Source organism: Stegodyphus dumicola, chromosome 3 (genome assembly GCF_044657685.1).
Source record: "Stegodyphus dumicola isolate Sdum_Otavi_A_Nest chromosome 3, ASM4465768v1".
NCBI lineage: Eukaryota > Metazoa > Arthropoda > Arachnida > Araneae > Eresidae > Stegodyphus > Stegodyphus dumicola.
Window position 1 is genome coordinate 63,388,045 of NC_140770.1, and position 19,636 is coordinate 63,407,680.

Sequence of the window (19,636 nt, forward strand, 5' to 3'; positions counted from 1 at the left end):
TATAATTTTGATTGGACTTGAATATAAAATAACTTAAAAACTGAAGCAGCAATAAGATCATTCAAGAATTCTAGAAATATTCTAATATAAAATCTGATGTGTGGGGCAATGCAAGATCATGAGAGGATGTGTCTGTAGATATATTTAAAAATACTTGGCTGCTACTAAATTTCTTAAAGATTATGAAGGCAATTAATTGGATTTTCAAATATCAGAAGTAGTAAGCGATATTTTTCAATTAATGCAATATAAAATGAAATGCTAAATGAAGATGATACAACTGCAGGCTTACATTATGATGACAATGCTTCCTATCAATTAATGGAACAAGGAATATTTGTACTTAAATATTAAATTCAGGAAATATCAGCCTCTCAGTTTTCAATCACATTTTAATTTCATATGGTGAAGATTTAGAAAAATTCTTTCCTTATGCAAAATGCCTCGTTCTTAAAAACGTATTAATATTTTTAATTTTATAATTTCAGCATGCCATTTTACAGATCAAACTGGTGATCTAAAATACAAAATCACTTAGTTCCTTTGACATTGATCTTAGCTTTTGTATCATTCAAGTTTTGCAATGTAATGATAGTAAATTGTTGTGTTGTGGTTATGGCTGAAGTAAAATGAAACATACACTGCAATAAATATGTGCCAGAAAGAGATGAAATAATTTAAGCAAAAGAATAAAGTTTTCATAAAAAGCATACCTGTTCTAAGAGCTGAAATGATAGAACTTAAATGATAGTTAAATTTAAATAATATAATGTGTTATTCAATTAACTTTATTATTAAGAATGGATTTTGATAGTGTGATCTCTTCTGTCAAGAGCAATAAATAAAAGATTTTGCACAGACTGCACTTTAAATATCATTTACTCAGAATGTGATATATGATTTTATAGCTATATGCATGCAGTTTGTGAAAATATATACACATTTCAATAAATATACATACATTTACTCAAAAATAGAATTTTATTTAAAAACATAAAAATAGAATATTTTATGTTAGTCATTTTAAATGAATTTATAATTTTCTGCAATAAGAAAATATACTTACTTGATTACCATATCTTGAAACATATATGTACAACTCTTTTAAGGCATTTACACTGTCAACTTCACCTGAATGAGCCTAGTAAACACAAAATTTTTAATTAATCATACAGAAAGATATCAAGCATTTTATTTGAAATATGATTTTTATTTCATTTTTTTTCCTATAGCATGTAGTGACTGGCTTCATTGTATTTCTGTTAATAATGAAAAACTAGAAATAACATTGATATATTTGTAATACTTATATGCTTCAGAAAAACATCAGTACCAAATGAAAACTTTATTATGAAACACATAACAAAAATGGAAGTACAAGCAATGTACAGGTAAAAGTATTTAATTAAATAATCTTACCATTGAAAGCATTTGCAGAGATACACACATCTCTTGTTCTGTAACAGGTGGTAAATTGGCTACATCTTGATAGAACCTATTTACCATTTTTCTATATGTAGGAATATCTCTGGCAAAAAGGAGTTTGTTGGATGGAGAATCCTAAGGCATCAATTTCATAATCAGTTTTATTTTAAATTTAAGATAAATGTAATTTTTACATACAGTGTTAAACATATATGAATCCAAATTTTATTTTATTCAAAAATAAAATCAGATTTTTCCCAAATAAAAAATACCACTTTTATGGTGATATAGAAGTAAATAAAACAACCTCATTTTTCATACTTAAATAAACTAAATACTTTGAGAAATAGATACCAAATAATATAACAACAATAATAAATAAAAATAAGGACACCAAAATAGCATCTAATTACCTTGCCTAATCTATGTTCTGAAGTAGAACAAGAATCCATAAATGTTTGAGCAATTACTGACAGGCAAGAATCGACTATAGGTGTCTTTTCCACATCAAACACAAAATCTGGATTCTTTACCAAATTTACCCAAAATCTAAGAGGAAGACTGAAACATAAAAGAGATTATTATTATTATTATTTTATTAATATGAGCATTTGTCAAACAAACCTTATAATACTTCCTTTTAACAGCTAATGAAAAATTAGTTGAAAATACTGTTAATGTAAAGTGAAAACTCAAAATTGCAGCTAGCAGTCATAATATTTTAACAAAATTCGCGAGTACTATGAATGCAGACTAACAATGAGGATAATAAATAAAACAATCTACATATATTTTGAATAATGCAAACAAATTACCATTATGTAGATTTATTCTCTTCACTATAATTAATAAGAAACAAATACAGAAAAAAAAAGGAAAAATACCTGTTACTTTTCCACGCATGAACAACTTCAGGATCTGAAATTCCATACCGAGCAGCAGCTTCATCAAAGAGGTCAAATAACCATTTAACCGCAGGAGGTAAAGATTCTTTAGCAGACAAAATTGTAGTAAGAAAATCATCCACAAACTTCTGAATTGTGCCCTAAAAGTTAATAAATATTTTGAAAAAAATACCTCTAAACCATAAGTATGTACTAATTCAGAAGTCAAACAATCAAAATAGTCAAAGATCAGCGTTATATTTTCAAAATTTTCACAGGACTAGTTTCGATGGTTTTACCGAACCACAATCCTCAGCTGCAAAACCGCAAATTATTTAAATGAAATACGTTAAAATATAGTTTATTTTAGTAATGAAATCCTGATAATACAATTCACAAAATTCATATACAGGAGCTGAGAGCTAAGTAACTGAATTAACAAGCCGTTTACATTAATATTTCTTCCAGAACCTATAAAAAAAAGTTGAAATCAGAAAGGCAATGGCTTAAAAAAGTTTGAAAAATATTGATCTTTGAAGTTTCTACACAACAATCAGGATTTTCATAGAATTAGAAGAAATAGAACAAAGTACTTTTTTAATCAAGATTATCAGTTTTCTTTTTTTTTATCAAGACATTAACTCATACATGCAATAGCAAAATTACATGATTAGGAGCTATTAACTTCAACATTTTGATCAATGTATTACAAATCTGATCTAAATCCTTGCATAACTACACAGTTTTAAATTTTGTTAAAAATCAATTGTCAAGTTTCACAAGTATATAGGCTTTGAAAAAATACAGTTAAGAGAAATCACCGCTTTGAAAACTATTTCCTACCTTTGTCGATAAAAGGCGGGTTAAAAATATCTCAGGTATTGCTTTATGACTATGGTCTTTATGAAAATCATGATGGTCATCAATATTTTTGACTAGATGCCAATAGCGAACTCTAGGTCCATCTTCTATACAGTTGCCTAATTGAGGTGAACCAGAAATTAAAGGTCCATTAAATGCTGAACCTAAAAAAAAATATATATATATATATAATATTCTTTCTAAATTATTAATAGTTTTGGAATGATTAAAAATTATAAAAATCTAGAGTATGAAAAAAAATCATTAATTTTCATGAACTACTTGAAGCATTTAGAGCAGAATACACTTTGGCATTAAAAATATATAAAAAAATCTAATTCCTATTCTGGATAATGGTCCATGCTTTTGTTTTAATTATTAATATAATTCCTATCTGGATAATGTTCCATGCTTTTGTTTTAATTATTAATATAATTTCTAGCAGAATATTTTACAGTAATGAAATGTATTACTTCAGTATTTAAATGCTATTTTATTAACAAAGGAAAAAAAATTACTACTATAAAAACCAGATTAATGCTTTGTTACAATACTGTTCTTAAAATACCTTGTCATTTAACTAAAATCAGTAGATAAAGGTAAACATGATCTATAAAAAGTGTTCATTGCCAAGTTTTCTTTCTTTTTTTTTTTTTCCAAGAGGAAATAATTCCTTTATTCCTTATAACTAAAAATTTTCTGAATCTGCTTCTTTATTGAAAATATGGGTACAAGTGCAAGTGGGCAATATTAGAATTAGAGCAACTTTACAAAAACTTACGAAGACAATTCAACATCTCCTTTCTTCTTGCAACTAAACACATGACAGCAGATTCTCTAATGCCATAGTGAGCAAGTGTGTTTATTCTTTTCCAACCATTAACAACTTTTGTGGTGAGATCTTCATCAGCGAGAATAAGGTGACCTCCACGACCATGTCTCCATTCTAAAAAGGAATTGCAGGTACTGAGTTAAATATACATGAGATATTGAGTTATAACATATATATAGTACATATTTTTAAAAAAATTAAACGCTTTTTCTGAAAACACCAAAAATCTAAGATTTCAAGGTAAAAATCTTTCTTCTCTTTAACTAATATGCACTTGATAAATTTAGGAGGCTTATATAATATAAAAATAGCATGAAAATTGCATGTGTTCAAAATTAAATAAATAGATCACAAATTAAAGATAATAAAGACAGAAATGACTTCATTTTTGGTCTCACAGTTTGAGCATTTGATTAGAAGATATAGTTAGAGCACTGCATTAGAATGCTGAATGTAGATAATTTCTCAATCTGAGCAGAAAGCTTCATTGGAGCACTTAAATATAATATTAGCAATGAAGGAATAACTTACTTAAACTACTAATTTTCAGCTACTGTGTTTAAGGCCTTGGCTGGCTAACTCTTTTAAAAAACGTTATCCAAATTATGTTTAATCCTTTGTTTTTTTTAGAATTTTCTAATTTAAAGCATATTGTGTGGGCATGTTTACCACTTCAAAAAGAGCAGTTTGCCCCTTTGCAGGCCTTTACACAACAATTTGTTTATATTACAACATAATAAATGTTTTTCTTGTAAAAGCTTCTCTCTCTTTTTTTGAGAGTTCAAATTTTCACAGAAATGGCTTATGTATTGCTAACTGCAAAATATACAAATGTTTGAACAATGGATACTAGTCAGCAAATCATCAGCAGAGTAAAGAAATTTATTGTGATTAAGAGCTACAAAATTTCCATGGTTATATTGTTTATACTGTCTGCATGTTGTGTTGAAATTGCAGATTGTATATGAAAGTTCTCTCCCTTGCAATAATTGAATGATAAAAAAAATTCCATCAACTCCTTTAAATTATGATTAGTGCTTGAGATTTGATTTTTGCTGAATTCCAAAATGAGGTTCGCTGGAAAAAAGTTTAAAATAACTCAAAATTATTCAATGTAAGCAGTGGTTTCTGAGTTTGACACATACTGATAAATCTGTATTAAAATAACACACTGCATAACAATTATTGGAGGTACTACTAAGGCTACAAGAATCAGCATGATAGTTACAGATCTTCAGGACTAGTTTCAAAGATTTAAATATAGAACCTTCTCCTTCAGTTGCAGAAGAGCAAATGGCAAAAGAGAAGTCTGAGCTTAGGCCATGACAATAATAGGAAGAAATTTAAGCTACTGGCACCATCTATTGATGAAAAATGAAAATACCCATTTCCTTAAAAGCTGAATATAAAGGATTGGAATCGGTATCATTAACTAAAACTGAAAGACTTTTATGAATGTGAAATTCCTCTAGAAAATCTAATTTGCCAAGGGAAAACGTTTTTTGAATAATTTTCGCTGCAGTAAAATGTGATTTTCTGACCAACAGTGTTGGTAGCATATGCCTCATCTTCTTTAGTGTGAAATTTAAGGCTGTCTTAGTTTGATCGATATAAGTTAAACAAACCATACTGGCAAGGAATCCTGAATATACCCCACAAGTTCATATCTAGAATGGGGGTCTAAGTATGGAACTGTGATTTTTATTGAAAGAAGAAAAAAAAATTACCTGAGAGCTGAATTTCTGCAAAATATAGGCAATTGTATAGCTAATTGATGGAAAGAAAGGAATGAAAAAAGAATTCTTTTAATCTCCTAAAATGAGAGAATGCTTTTTGATGTGTTGAGATGGTAATTTTTTAACCACTTGGTCAATAATGTAGGCTAACTTCAAACATCATCTATAAGATGCTCAAGGCCTCAACCAATGACATATACAGCCCTTGGCCACAATAAAATTCATGGACCTGATCTAGCTGAATGTCACATCATCAGGAAGATCAATAACAAAAACTCTTATTCATTGCCAGAGCCGTGCCTACATATTTTTTCACCTGAGGCAAAGCGGTGAATGTGTGCCCCTGTATACAATGTAAGATTATTTATTTACCTATTTGTGGCTGGGGAGGGGAATAAATAATACTAAATGATGTTTGAAAACATAACATTATATAAACATGTGCAATATATATATATATATATATATATATATATATATATTATATATATAATGTTGTATGATCTTAAATTCACTTAGTTCAAGAACAAGTATTATATGCATTATTGCATATATATGCATATAATCATACATATAGAACAAATTAACTATATATATTTTATGCTCATTAAAAGTAACTATTTCAAGTGAAGATATAATAACTCTTATAGTAATATTTAATTGTAATTTTGTATATTCCACAAAGTGAAACATATATAATAATTAACAATTTTAAAATGGAAAACATTTGGAAAATGGCAAATAATATTTAGTATAAATAAAACATCAGCTCAAAAATTTATGACATAAACTTTTCAAGTATATTTATAATTTAATTTTTCTTGCTTTTAAAGAAGCAAAATCATCAATATCTTTTTCAAAACTATTTGATTACTAAACTCATCTTCTACAGACAGAATAGCCATGTTTGAAAGTATCTTGGTCTAGTTAATATCTCATATAGTTCTTTATTACATTAAGTTTGCTAAAGTAACTGGCAACGTTAAACAAATTCTTAACACTGCTTCCAAATTCAGATAGGACTAAACTAATTTATAATCGTGAATTATTTTTAAAAGTTCTAAACTTGTAGCTGCTTTTGTGTCTGAAATTATTGAAATAGCATGGTTTTTAAAACTAGAAACAATTCATACAGTTCCCGTGCAACATGAGTGTGAATACAAACCAAAAACTTCGGTTCATGTGCCTTGTTTATTAGAAAATTTTATATATATATAAAATGCAATGACTAAATAATATGGTACATTTCATTTTCAATCACCTTTTTTATTCTTCAGTTGCTATTCCAAAAGGCATTTATGAAATTGCAAAACTCAGCAGTTATGTCACCAAAACTAATGAGAGACAGCAAAGAACAACTAATGTCGGCAGCATAATATTTTCTATGGAAGTTTACTATACAATTCGTTACGCAAAGTGTAATTAGTTCCTTAAAGCTACTTTCAATAACAAATTTTAAAGTTATAAAATATTATATGAACTTCTGTGAAAGCTCATGCCTTTTGAGAATAAATAAATGCTATTAGTTTTTCTTTTCCTTTTATTAGCTGGATTGTTTATAACACAAAATTCTTTTAATATTCACTGATGTATTCTGAAATTAAAAGTTAAAAATCATAAGTTTTAAAAATAAATTTCTGAAGTTTTGATCAAATAGCTAATTTGGCACCCCTTCTCTTTGTTCACCTGAGGCAAGTGCCTCCCCCTCATCCTGGCCCTGTTCATTGCTAATCATAGTGATCAAATATATATGTTACTGTGAAAGACCGAAATTGCAGAATGTCGATTTTCATCGGAGAATGTCAACGTTCACCAAATATGGCAGTGAAAGATTGAATATTGCATTACTTTCTTGTACATTCGGACCCTCGCCGGTGTATGTCAACAATCACAGATATGCTCTGGTGTAGGTTGAAAAGAGAGGAGTATATGCACATGCTGTCATTGCAAAAAGAAAGTGTTCGCACAAATAAATGCAGTTATAAAAGCAAGGGCGTCTTGTGCAATTCAAAGTGTCATAATAGTTTAAGTTGTTGCAATAAATAAGATTTGAATCACATAATTTAGTAAGTTTTTAATTTCTATTATTTCCCTTTCTGATTTTGAATGTGCTGTGCATTTTAAGTTCTTATTATAAGTCTCAAGTGTGTTTTTTTGCGACTGAATTATTGGGAAGAAAATATAATATTGTTATATGTTCAACATTCACCATTAGTACTTGGTGAATGTCAACATTTACCGGTGCAAGTCAGAAATAAGAGTATTTGGAAAATATTTCGGACATACACCAAGCGACTATGTAAATGTTAACATTCACCGGTGAAAGTCGACATTCTCCAGATTTCGGTGTTTCACCATAACTTATATATATATATTTCAATTTATAAATGGTATAACTTTAAAAAAATACACACCTAGGTCTACATCATATATGGAAGGTCTTTGAGAAAATGGAGTGTTTTTGTAAAGGGAGTCTAAAATCTTGGCTTTAACTTGACTTATTGTATCACAGTCATTTACTTTACATTGCACTTTTTCATCCTGATCCTCATGTATAACTTGAATAGTCTGAAAAAAGTTTTAATGAATTCAGTTGCAAATATAACAATATTAAAGATCATATATGAATGGCATGAAAGTTAATTATGCATAAATCTATATTTGGTAAATGTTTTTACATGAAATGCATTTTATAATTTGAATTATATGGTAAACATAATAATGTATTATCAAATAATTCTCAAAAGTATTTCTCATGTTTATATTTTCTTACTGTTTTTTTCCTAGAATACAATATTATAATAGTCATGTCCTATAAAATGACAGGCATGAATGACAGTCTAATATGAAATAGTTAAAATATTTTTGTACTAAAACTACTTTCATGAAGATTAAGATTTAAGATTTGTTTTACATATTTTCATACTTGTAATAAATTTATCCTAACTGGTGATAAGAGTTTTTCAATAATTTACATTAAAATATTAATGCAATTATTATATACAAACTAAAACACGAAAATTATTCAATATGCTAAGATGAATAGCACCAATTTAGAATTTTCTTTTTTAAGATTTCCCTCCTTTTTTTTTTGCCACTTTATTCAATCTATTAACTCATTTACATGTTACAATGCGATTTAATGCATTAAATATACAAGTATGTGTGTTTGTCTAATATTTGGGATTTTTAGATAGATGCAGAAACACATTAAAATTCATACCACAGGAGAATATTCTATCTGTTCCCTCAGTAATCGTTCTTCAGATAATGAATATCTTGCATCATGTGTTATAGCATCAACAGGACCCTTTTCAACTTGATGCTTAATTGCACTAAAGAGTAGAAATAGAGAGCCACCAGCTTGATCCTATTAGAAAAAAAATTAATATGCTTTAATTGCAAGTCCATACTAAAAAGGGCTGTATAAATGTGAATACATTGCTATTCTACACGAATTCCAATGAATACACCGTTATACTTTTATTATTACAGTCAGAAGAGGAAATTGAAAATAAAAAGTACTTTGATTATTAGTAACTTCTTAATAAATAATAACTTCAAGAAACGTGGCACATTTAACATTTCCTCTTTAACTAATTTATTCCAACACAATATTTAAAATGAAAAATGCATGTGGGAACTTTTATTCTATTAAATTTCTATAAAAATTCATTTTCAACCAATATTAATCTAATTTTCAGGTTTTATTATGATATAACAACGAAACACAAATATTTATGAATGCTAATTTAATGTATTCATAAAAATCAAGCAAAGAAATCTGATAAGGACACCACACGATTACTTGCACACCTATTAAATTATACATATTTTTTGCTGCACTTCATTTAAACCTGTCTCCTTGAATTATTACAATAATTAATGGATCCCTGAAGGTAAGTTGAAAATGTTATCAAAATCTACTAATTTTGAAATTAAACAGCCAGTCAATTTTTGTCATTAAAAGAAACAAAAAACTCCATAAACTCTGTTGTTAAACTTTTTGCTTTTAATTTTTTATCATGAGTATAAAACTTATTAATTATTGAATTTTGTCTGCCGTGCCCCCCCCCAAAAAAAAAACTCAAATGGATTTGAGAATGGTCAAAATGGATATTACCATTGAAATCTCATAATCGGAATTTTACGAAATTATAATACTTCCTTTTTACTTCATTAAAAGAAGTAAAAATCCATAAAACCAGTCTTGAGATAAGTTTTACTTGTAAAATGGCTAAAACTCCATTACTAAATGAAAGAAATACCAGCTGCTGGTATTTTTTCTTCCATTTTATAAATAAAATTTTTTACATCTATTTAATTAAGAATGCCATTTGCCAAATTTGCATTTCTCTGTTATAAGTAGCATTTTATACATATACATATATATATACATATTTCACTAAATTCACTAATTCAGTTGTGAGATTAAGTGATTCTTTCTTCCTAAATATGTGCTATATTTAGTCAGTCATAAATTTAGAATATGAGCTGTGTTCATTTGCACCTACTGCAGTGCATTAGAACTACATTTACCTTGATATAATTGTACATGCATAAGGCCATCCAATTTGTTAACATTTTTTCAACTACAGATTCTGTCCTGTAAAATAAAATTCATCAAATGCAAATTTTATTAAAAGAATAAAATAAAATTATAAAAAACTCATTTTCAAAATACTGGGTTATTTGCATTAAAAAAATATTACCTGCGAAGCATAAGTTGAGGATGTTTAGTTCCAACATACTTGTCTATTAAACGTAGTAAAAGTTCTTTCAGGATGCTACAGAAACAATAACTATTTAACCATGTGAAATTGACATATGACAAAAAACATCAACATAATGTATAATATTATTGAAAAACAACTGACTTTGTAGGAAGGGAAGAAAGAAAATGTGTAAATTAAATAAACAAGCCAAAAAAAAATCATACAAAGTAAAGGAATGTTTTGTGTGTTATCTTTATTTATTAAATATCACGTTCTTTGCACTTAATTCAATTCAACAGCAATATTGCAAAATAATTTTAAAATCAGCATATCTTTAGAATTTTTGATACACAGTCTCGTGCACTGGAAATAATTTTTCCCTTTTTTTTCAGTGCAGTGTTGCCACTGCCCGCTTTGAAATCATTCAGTTTATTTGTCAAAAATTCATTAAGTGTTACAAAATGATTGTATTAAGTGAAATCCATAACAAAACAAATTCCAAATTAGGGCTTCCGGATGCCCATATTTGGTGGGGAATTACATTATTCAAAATTATAGCTCTAGGTATTATTTTTTTACCACTATGCAAGAAACATACATACATTTATGTAGATTCTTCATTGTTTAATTTCATTAAATATAACACAGGGATATAATATTTGATGGCAACAATTTGAAAGAAGTATTTTAAAGAATAAAGTTTTTGATGCAAAATGTCAAAACAAAATTAATAGCCCTTCTGAACTAATGCCCTTTGGTCTAATAATAATAGTAATATTGGTACATTACCAGGCATTTGAAATTAAACTTAAAAGACAAATTTCTATGAAGAAATACAAATTTATATTCAGAGAACTTAAAAACAAAGGAGGTGGGCAGAATTTTAAATTATGCTTTACAAACACAAACAAATATGACCAGCCATCTTCAGAACCTTCACTTTGAAAATAGTCAAAATCTTACTAATTTAATCAATTTTAAAAGTATTTCTTAGAAAGATTTTTTTCCATTAAAACAATTATGAAAATTTATATTCATATAGAATGCAATAATTAAACAAATATAAACTTATTAAAATGGGAAGCAGGTATCAATATTTAAACACATTAAAAGCTATAAAATATTTTCTTTAAAAAATAATTTGCCACAGGTACCAATTTTCATGATAGTTTTGATTTACTAAACTATGTATTTCAAAAATCAGATAACTAGTTTTTAAAGCCTAAATTTTTTTATCTATCCTGCAAACAGTATATATTATGACAAGTTCAAGCATCTAATTTGGCTATGAGATTACATTAACACACTTTTTTCACTTGTTATTTGTGAAGTAAAGTTGAAGGAAAGTTAATTGTTTTAAGAGAATGGAAAGGGGGAGGCAAATTCTAAAAAAAATTAAATGAAGGTAAATTAAAAAAATTAAATATGTATATGAAATTGAGAAACAAATTAGAAATACTTTTTTCCTATCCAGGAGATTAGACATTTTAACAGACATACAGTTTCTAAATAAAATACATACCTAGTAGCATATTCCATCTTTTCTAAGAAAATGATCATAAGAAGTGATGCTACATTCACTCTGGAATCATAAACAATGAAAAATATTAATAAAACAAAAACAAAATATTTCTGTTCAGAAAACCCTCTAGGTATCCGAAAATCATATTTGGCATTGACATATCTCAAATAGCTAAGGGCCTTAGTAAGTTTAAATCCGGCCCTGAGCAGTACCAGTGTTAAATAAGAAATAATAAAGTAACAGCGAATGCTATATAAAACAGAATACTTGTGTAACTTACTTAAATATGATCAATTCTAATCAATGTATTAATACAATGTAAAACAGTAACAATATTAAATAAGGGTTAATAAAATACACTATACAGTACAAAGTCAGTAATCCGGACTCGTCGGGACATCGGCGATTCCGAATTAGGTATTTTTCCGGATTATAGATCATCAATTTAAATCTGGTAAGATGGGATTGCATGCAGAAATTATACAATTAAAAATATGAAACCGTAATTTATGAACTAAAGAGCAATTATGATCTAAAGGGTATCAAATTTTACAAAAAAAAGCAGCTTAATATTTATTTGTTTACTTTATTAAACATTTCTTTTAATGCGCGAATGCATAATGTATGCGCACCCCTTTCGCGCATGCGTAAAGTTTGTGGCTTTGAGGCAAAGAATATGTATCTTTCTTTGTTTGAGGTCCGGATTATAGATCATTCCGGATAATGGACGTCCGGATTACGGACTTTGTACTTTATAATACACTGTATTACAGACTGTACTGACTATGAATAAATAGAATATATGCATATTCATTAAAAGATTAAGTAATGCAAATTTAAAATATTACATAATGCAAAAAGTACCGTACACTACAATATACAATGTTCCCTTTCATAGACATGAAAATAATGAATTCTGATATTTAAGTCCAGTCTACTAAAGAAAAATGTAACTTATATACTATACAGCATAATATACATCATCTATATGAAGAAATGTAATTTATATACTATACAGCATAATATACTACATCTAGGATGGTAGAAATAAAATTCATTCTTTTTTCAACAACAAAAATAAATAAATAAATAAAAGATTAATAAAATATTTTCTGACCACTGACATGCTTGATTCCAAGCAACTAAGTTCTTAGATCTGTACTATCGAAAGACTCATTCCAAAGCGTAATTCCCTGTTGATCTACCATATCATTACATTTTAATTTTTACATATGTCTGTCAATTATCTCTGATTCAGAATGCAACTCAAGTATGTTTACAATTTGTTACTTTTTCCCTACTACTCTGTTCTTTTGATTATTTGTTAAAAATATATTGTGTTCTAAATAATATTAACAACATATATCGCTAAGAAATAATATAAAATTTTCAAATAAAATACTTTTACAATAAAAGAACTGATGAAAATGCTTACTTGTCTCTGATGCTAAATGACTTCTGATCTTCCAGTGTCTCGATAAACACTAGCAAAAAATTTCTATTGCACAGAAGTTGTTCAAATTGAGCCATAGCAATTTCATACATATTCTGTGGTCCATTTATTTGCTACATATGGGGAAAAAATATTTATTCATGTAAAAGAAAACAAAATATATAATAAACTATTGAATAAAAAAAATTAAATTATTTAAAGGTATGAAATCATCTTGCACTAATCACCATAAGAACAGAAATCCTGTGTGGAATTTTTCGGGTAACTGCAATACTATTCATGGAAAATCTCTTATGAATTATGAGAAAAATAGTGTCTTATAGATTCCTTTTAGATAATGGAGAGCTTCAGTTACCTGGGAGTTTGCATATTTAAATTACTAGTGATATAATTTATAATAATTTTAATTTAGGTACTTTTCTGTTATCGGGAGCAGACTCAGAAAGGTATGGATGTATGTGTTCATTTATACATGTACATAGCTATTCATGTGTGTGTGTACACACACACACACACACATATATGGACATACATACACATATGTATGCATACATTTCTGAATCCGGTCTTGGTAACAAAAGAGTACCTTAATTTACAGTAAATTCAAATTATAAATATAAAAAATTCTTCAAAATTAGATCTTGAAGGATCTTGAAGATCTAAGATCTTAAATCTCTACATATAATAAAAGAAAGAGTCTGTCTGTGTGTGTGCTTCGTTCACGCTGCGCGTAAGCTAATAGACCCACGGCTCCAAAATTTGGTACATAGGTGCATCTAGACAAGAGCCAGTGCACCTTGAAGCGATTTTTTCGAAATTCGAATTCGAATTTTTTTATTTTATGTTTTGTGACAAAATCGCATCATTTTGAGACATAATAGGCTACAGGAAAGCGAGATTTTACTCTACACACTCCATTTTCACATCGTCATGAAACGTAGGCACTTAGCTATTTTACGATTTTAAAATAAATTTCGTGTTTCAATAAATCAATTAAATATGAATTTATTTAACAAAGGGAGCTTAACACCTTTTCAATGGGATTTTTTCTAAAAACGTTTATTTTGAAAATGTACAGTTTATTTTTCTTTGATTTTTGCACACCTTAAACTTTTATCCTTGCGACTGCTTTTACAAAAAGAATTTTGGAAAAATGATAATATTTTGTATTTTTAAAAAAATTTTTAAATGAAGCTTCCGAGTACACTTCTCACATCTTTAAAAATGTGATTTTCGGCAAAAATTTTCCTGTCTTATTATTGTTGATAGATTTTTGATGAAAGTGCAACATTTTGAATAGTTTCATTCTTTTAGAAATATGGGTTTGGCAACAATTTTTCATGTATTTCTTATGTCACTGTTTTTAAGAGATTGGCATATTTCATTGTCATTTATATATATATATATATATATAATACATTTTTTTTTATAAAGTTGTTCTGTAGAGTAAAATTCTGCACAGAATTTTATATTTTTTGAGTTTCTTTCATGTTATTTTTTTCTTATTTTACTAATTGTAAGATATTGAAAAGTTTTGCATGATTTTTTTTTTCTTCAACGGAAAGTTGGTTAATTTTTTATTAGGATAATTAATATTTTTATTAAGGGATATAGCTTATTTCATTGTAATTTTTTCTCTTGAAAATGTTAGATAAAATATCATTAATTATACTTTGCTTTTCAGTCATCATTCAGTTTTTGCATCATTAATTATACATGCTTATCATTAATTTACTGCTCATTTCGCTGCATTTAAGATATTGAAAAGTTTTGAGTGACTTTTTTAGGAAACAAAGTTCTTAACCTTCTTTATACCATTTGAGTTCTTAAGATTTTGCAAAGGGAACTTGGTTAATTTATTTATTAAGATAATTAATATTTGTATTAAGGGATATTGCTTATTTCATTGTAATTTTGTTATATGTAATAACATTTTTTTAATGAAGTTGTCCTGCAGAGTAAAATTCTACGCAGTTTTTAAATTTAACGTTTGGTGTTTCCTTCAGCCATTTTTCCGGTACATTCAAAAGCGAGACGAAGGCTGGCAGCGAAGCTGCTAGTCTACAATAAGAAGTGATGATTTGGTAGCTGACCACATCTATATGCTAAAGATGAGTGCAACATTCACATAAAATATATCTGGGGCATTGCAAAAATATGACAAACTTTGCCCAAAATTTATAGCTCTAATATTAAAACTTTCTCTGAATAAAAAAATTACAACTATGCTCGAGAATAAAATGTCAATTCAAAAATAATTAACAGCCATAATAATTTTAATCTGATTAATAGTAACAATAAAGTATGCAGTGAGATAATACACAGCCAGGAAGGATAACCTCATTTCTTTGATTAACTATTCAAATGTAATTGTATATTTAAATAAAGTAATTTATCAGCCTTTCAGGATGAATATATTTCTTACCTTGCATTCTTCGATCACAGGATTATCAGATACACCAGGGAAAAAGACCTTCATCACAAAAGTTCTGTGATCTAATGTTGGAACACCAGTGGCTTGAATATCATTATTTAAATCTGACATATCAGTCTGCAGTTCAGCAAATGCTAAAATATGGAAACATGAAACCATATTATACCAATAAAGTGAATCATATTTTTAGTGTGCAACAGTCAAAACTATTATTTAAATATACAAACTGAAAAAGCAAAAATAGCTACACATAAAAGTTCAATAAGAAGAAAACAAATTAAATGAGTAAGTTTTACTTTTCATGAATAAAAATAAAATTTATTTTGGTTATTAGTTGCCATAATTAATAACTATATATTTTTTTCTACTGACAATATTTTAAATTTTTTGTGATCTTTATTTAAATATACAACACAATCATTCATAAATATGTAAAAACACATAAATCAAAAGCACTTTATGTACTTCCTTCACATTCTAAGTAAATGCTAGTACAGTCAAAAGTCGTTAATGGACTCGTCGGGACTTCGGCGATTCCGGATTATAGATCATCAGTTTAAATCTGGTAAGATGGCATGGAGAAATTATAAAATTAAAAATATGAAACAGTAATTTATGAAATAAAGAACAATTATGATCTAAAGGGTATCAAAATTTACAAAAAAAAAAAAAAAAAAAAAAAAAAAGCTTAATATTTATTTGTTTACTTTATTAAACATTTCTTTCTATGTACGTTGTTTAAGTTGCTTTGTTTTTTATGTGATAATACATTCTCTTTAATTCTATAAACAGACATAATTTCTTGTTCAGTTACAAAGTTCCGCTGTTTGAGTCCTATAATTGCTGTTTCTACCGACTAATTTGTCAATCGAAATTTTTTCGTTTTCAATAACCTCTGTCACTTTCTTCGCTATCGGAAGCGAATTATAATGATGAGGAATTTGATTTAAATCATATCAAAGACGGAGTACATCGAGATGAAATACTACATTTAGTAAGGAATTATAAGCCAAATAAAATAAAAACATCTGCCCTGAAGATAAGGATAGTGCTGACAGATCAACTTCCAATTCATTGCGCACCTTGGCGTTAAAGATAAACTAAGTTTAGATAAACAAACGTTAAAGTTTAGATAAACAAAGGATATGCCTTTATCCATTTTTTGTAGCAATTCTACTTTTTGTTTAATGAACTTCGAAACATACTTTCGCTTTGTAGATCCTTTACATATTAATAAATATATATCAGAAATTCTATTTGACATAATCGAAAGTTCAAGCTTACTTTTATAAAATTGCTATAACAGTCTGCAAAAAATAATAAGCCGGATCCAATTCGAAGATTAAGGAACAACGCAATCTGCAACATTAACTGAAATAGATAATTAAATAATTTTAGCTTAGCTTATACCGTCCGTTATACATTAAACGTGCACTCGTAAACGTATTTTGCGCACGCGCACAAGCATATTCTCAGCCGTAAAGGCCTTACGTTAAATGTATTTTGCGCACGTGCACCACCGTAAAGGTCTTACGCGCATGCGTCAATGCAATGCGCAATGCATTCGCAGAAAGTTTGCAGCTTTGAGGTCCGGATTATGGGTGTCCGAATTAACGACTTTAGACTGTATTGTCTAACAATTGTCTAAAGATCACATTAAAATCCTATTTTAGTTGAGTGGTAATACGGTTTTAATTATAAATTTTGAACAAAAATCTGCCTGAAAAAATATTTGATTGTCTACCAGTAGAGTTTAAGAACGTAGTGAAGTACTAGTATTTATTATACTTCCGAGTATTCTCAAAAAATGTTTTTCAATAATTGCAACAAATAAACCAGATATTTTAAATCATAAACTGCAAAAAATATTTTCAGTGAAAAAGTTCTAATTGGGAACTTGGTGGTATATACATCTAATTTGCAAACAATCAAATTCTGTAAATTCTGATCAATAGACTAGCATATGTGGGGACTGGTAATGGAAAACTTTTAATTTAGATAACATGAGAAATAAATTTATGTGAGCTATGTAATAACTAATGAAATAGCCAGAAGAGTAGGTCACACTTTTAATATGAAAATGGTTATGGTACTTTCACTGTAACCATAACCGTGAGAGCTCTATTATTTTAAATCATCACAATCTCGAGCACATACTTTCAAATAACAATATCTGAAATTTCATTTGATTAATTAAGCCACCAGGAGTTCATATATTAAGGAAGTTTTTTTATGATAACCCTGTATATACTACAGTCAAAAGTCGTTAATCCGGACTCGTCGGGACTTCGGCGATTCTGGATTATAGATCATCAGTTTAAATCTGGTAAGATGGCATGCAGAAATTATAAAATTAAAAATATGAAACCGTAATTTATGAAATAAAGAACAATTATGATCTAAAGGGTATCAAAATTTACAAAAAAAAAAAAAAAAAGCTTAATATTTATTTGTTTACTTTATTAAACATTTCTTTCAATGTAAGTTGTTTAAGTTACTTCGTTTTATGTGATAATACTTTCTCTTTAATTCTATAAACAGACATAATTTCTTGTTCAGTTACAAAGTTCCGCTGTTCAAGTCCTATAATTGCTGTGTCGAGAATACCGACTAATATGTCAATCGAAATTTTTTCGTTTTCAATAACCTCCGTGCCACTTTCTTCACTATCGGAAGAGAATTATAATGACGAGGAATTTGATTTAAATCATATCAAAGACGGAGTACATCGAGATGAAATACTACATTTAGTAAGGGATTATAAGCCAAATAAAATAAAAACCTCTGCCCTGAAGATAAGGATACTGCTGACAGATCAAATTCCAATTCATTGCGCGCCGTGGCATTCCCCCCCCCCTCCCGCCGCAGAGCGGCATGAAATTGATAAACAGATTTCGGAATGGTTAGAGAAACAAAGGATATGCCTTTATCCACTTTTTGTTTGATGGACATCGAAACATACTTTCGCTTTGTAGATCCTTTGGGAGCTCTAGCATCGGAAATTCTATTTGACATAATCGAAAGTTCAAGCTTACTTTTATAAAATTGCTATAACAGTCTGCAAAATATAATAAGCTGGATCCAATTCGAAGATTAAGGAACAACGCAATCTGCAACATTAACTGAATTAGATAATTTTAGCTTGTACCGTCCGTTGTACGTTAAACGCGCATGCGTAAATGTATTATGCGCATGCGCAGCCGTAAAGGTTTTACGCGCATTCGTAGACGCCTATGCACATGCGTCAACAGGACGCATGCGCAGAAAGTTTGTAGCTTTGAGGTCCGGATTATAGGTGTCCGAATTAACGACTTTTGACTGTATGATAAATTACCAGTAGCTTACTTTCCACAAACTTCTAAGAACTTTTTAATAATTTAAACAAAATTTTTTTAAAAAGTAACAAAACAAATGAGATAATGGTAAATGATAAAAAGTTAATACTCACCTTGTTTACATTCTGAACGTACACTATTTTCCAAAGTATCCATTTGTAACTGTATTCTTTTGTATTCTCTTTCTGCCTGAGAACTTTTATGCCGCAAAGCAGCCAAAATGATCAGACTTAAAATCATTAGTATAGCCCCACCAGCTGCAATGCCACCTATAGCTTCTGGAGGAAACTCATATGTTTTTGCAACTTCATAACGCAAATAACCAATTTGATAACGTAAATTGGTACCTGCTCGCACCTACAAGACGTCAGAAAAGAGTTCCTTAAATAACTTGTTTTATAATATATATTACTTTATATTTTAATGATAGTTTTATTTA

General features: G+C 28.4%; 1 protein-coding gene across 4 annotated transcripts in view; it reads right to left on the minus strand.

The window, feature by feature from the left end:
- LOC118190710 (plexin-B-like) overlaps positions 1 to 19,636 on the minus strand; it is a 1,029,017-nt gene that overhangs the window by 9,318 nt on the left and 1,000,063 nt on the right. For all 4 annotated transcript variants that reach the window (XM_085812956.1, XM_085812954.1, XM_085812955.1 and 1 more), the window contains 14 exons: positions 19,311 to 19,554; positions 15,854 to 15,996; positions 13,411 to 13,541; positions 11,976 to 12,035; positions 10,451 to 10,525; positions 10,278 to 10,344; positions 8,962 to 9,108; positions 8,153 to 8,306; positions 3,952 to 4,116; positions 3,153 to 3,334; positions 2,310 to 2,470; positions 1,839 to 1,986; positions 1,420 to 1,560; positions 1,067 to 1,141 (listed from right to left, as the gene is read on the minus strand). In XM_085812956.1, coding sequence (XP_085669082.1) covers positions 1,067 to 1,141; positions 1,420 to 1,560; positions 1,839 to 1,986; positions 2,310 to 2,470; positions 3,153 to 3,334; positions 3,952 to 4,116; positions 8,153 to 8,306; positions 8,962 to 9,108; positions 10,278 to 10,344; positions 10,451 to 10,525; positions 11,976 to 12,035; positions 13,411 to 13,541; positions 15,854 to 15,996; positions 19,311 to 19,554 — 1,893 coding nt within the window. The remainder of the gene's footprint in view (positions 1 to 1,066; positions 1,142 to 1,419; positions 1,561 to 1,838; positions 1,987 to 2,309; positions 2,471 to 3,152; positions 3,335 to 3,951; positions 4,117 to 8,152; positions 8,307 to 8,961; positions 9,109 to 10,277; positions 10,345 to 10,450; positions 10,526 to 11,975; positions 12,036 to 13,410; positions 13,542 to 15,853; positions 15,997 to 19,310; positions 19,555 to 19,636) is intronic.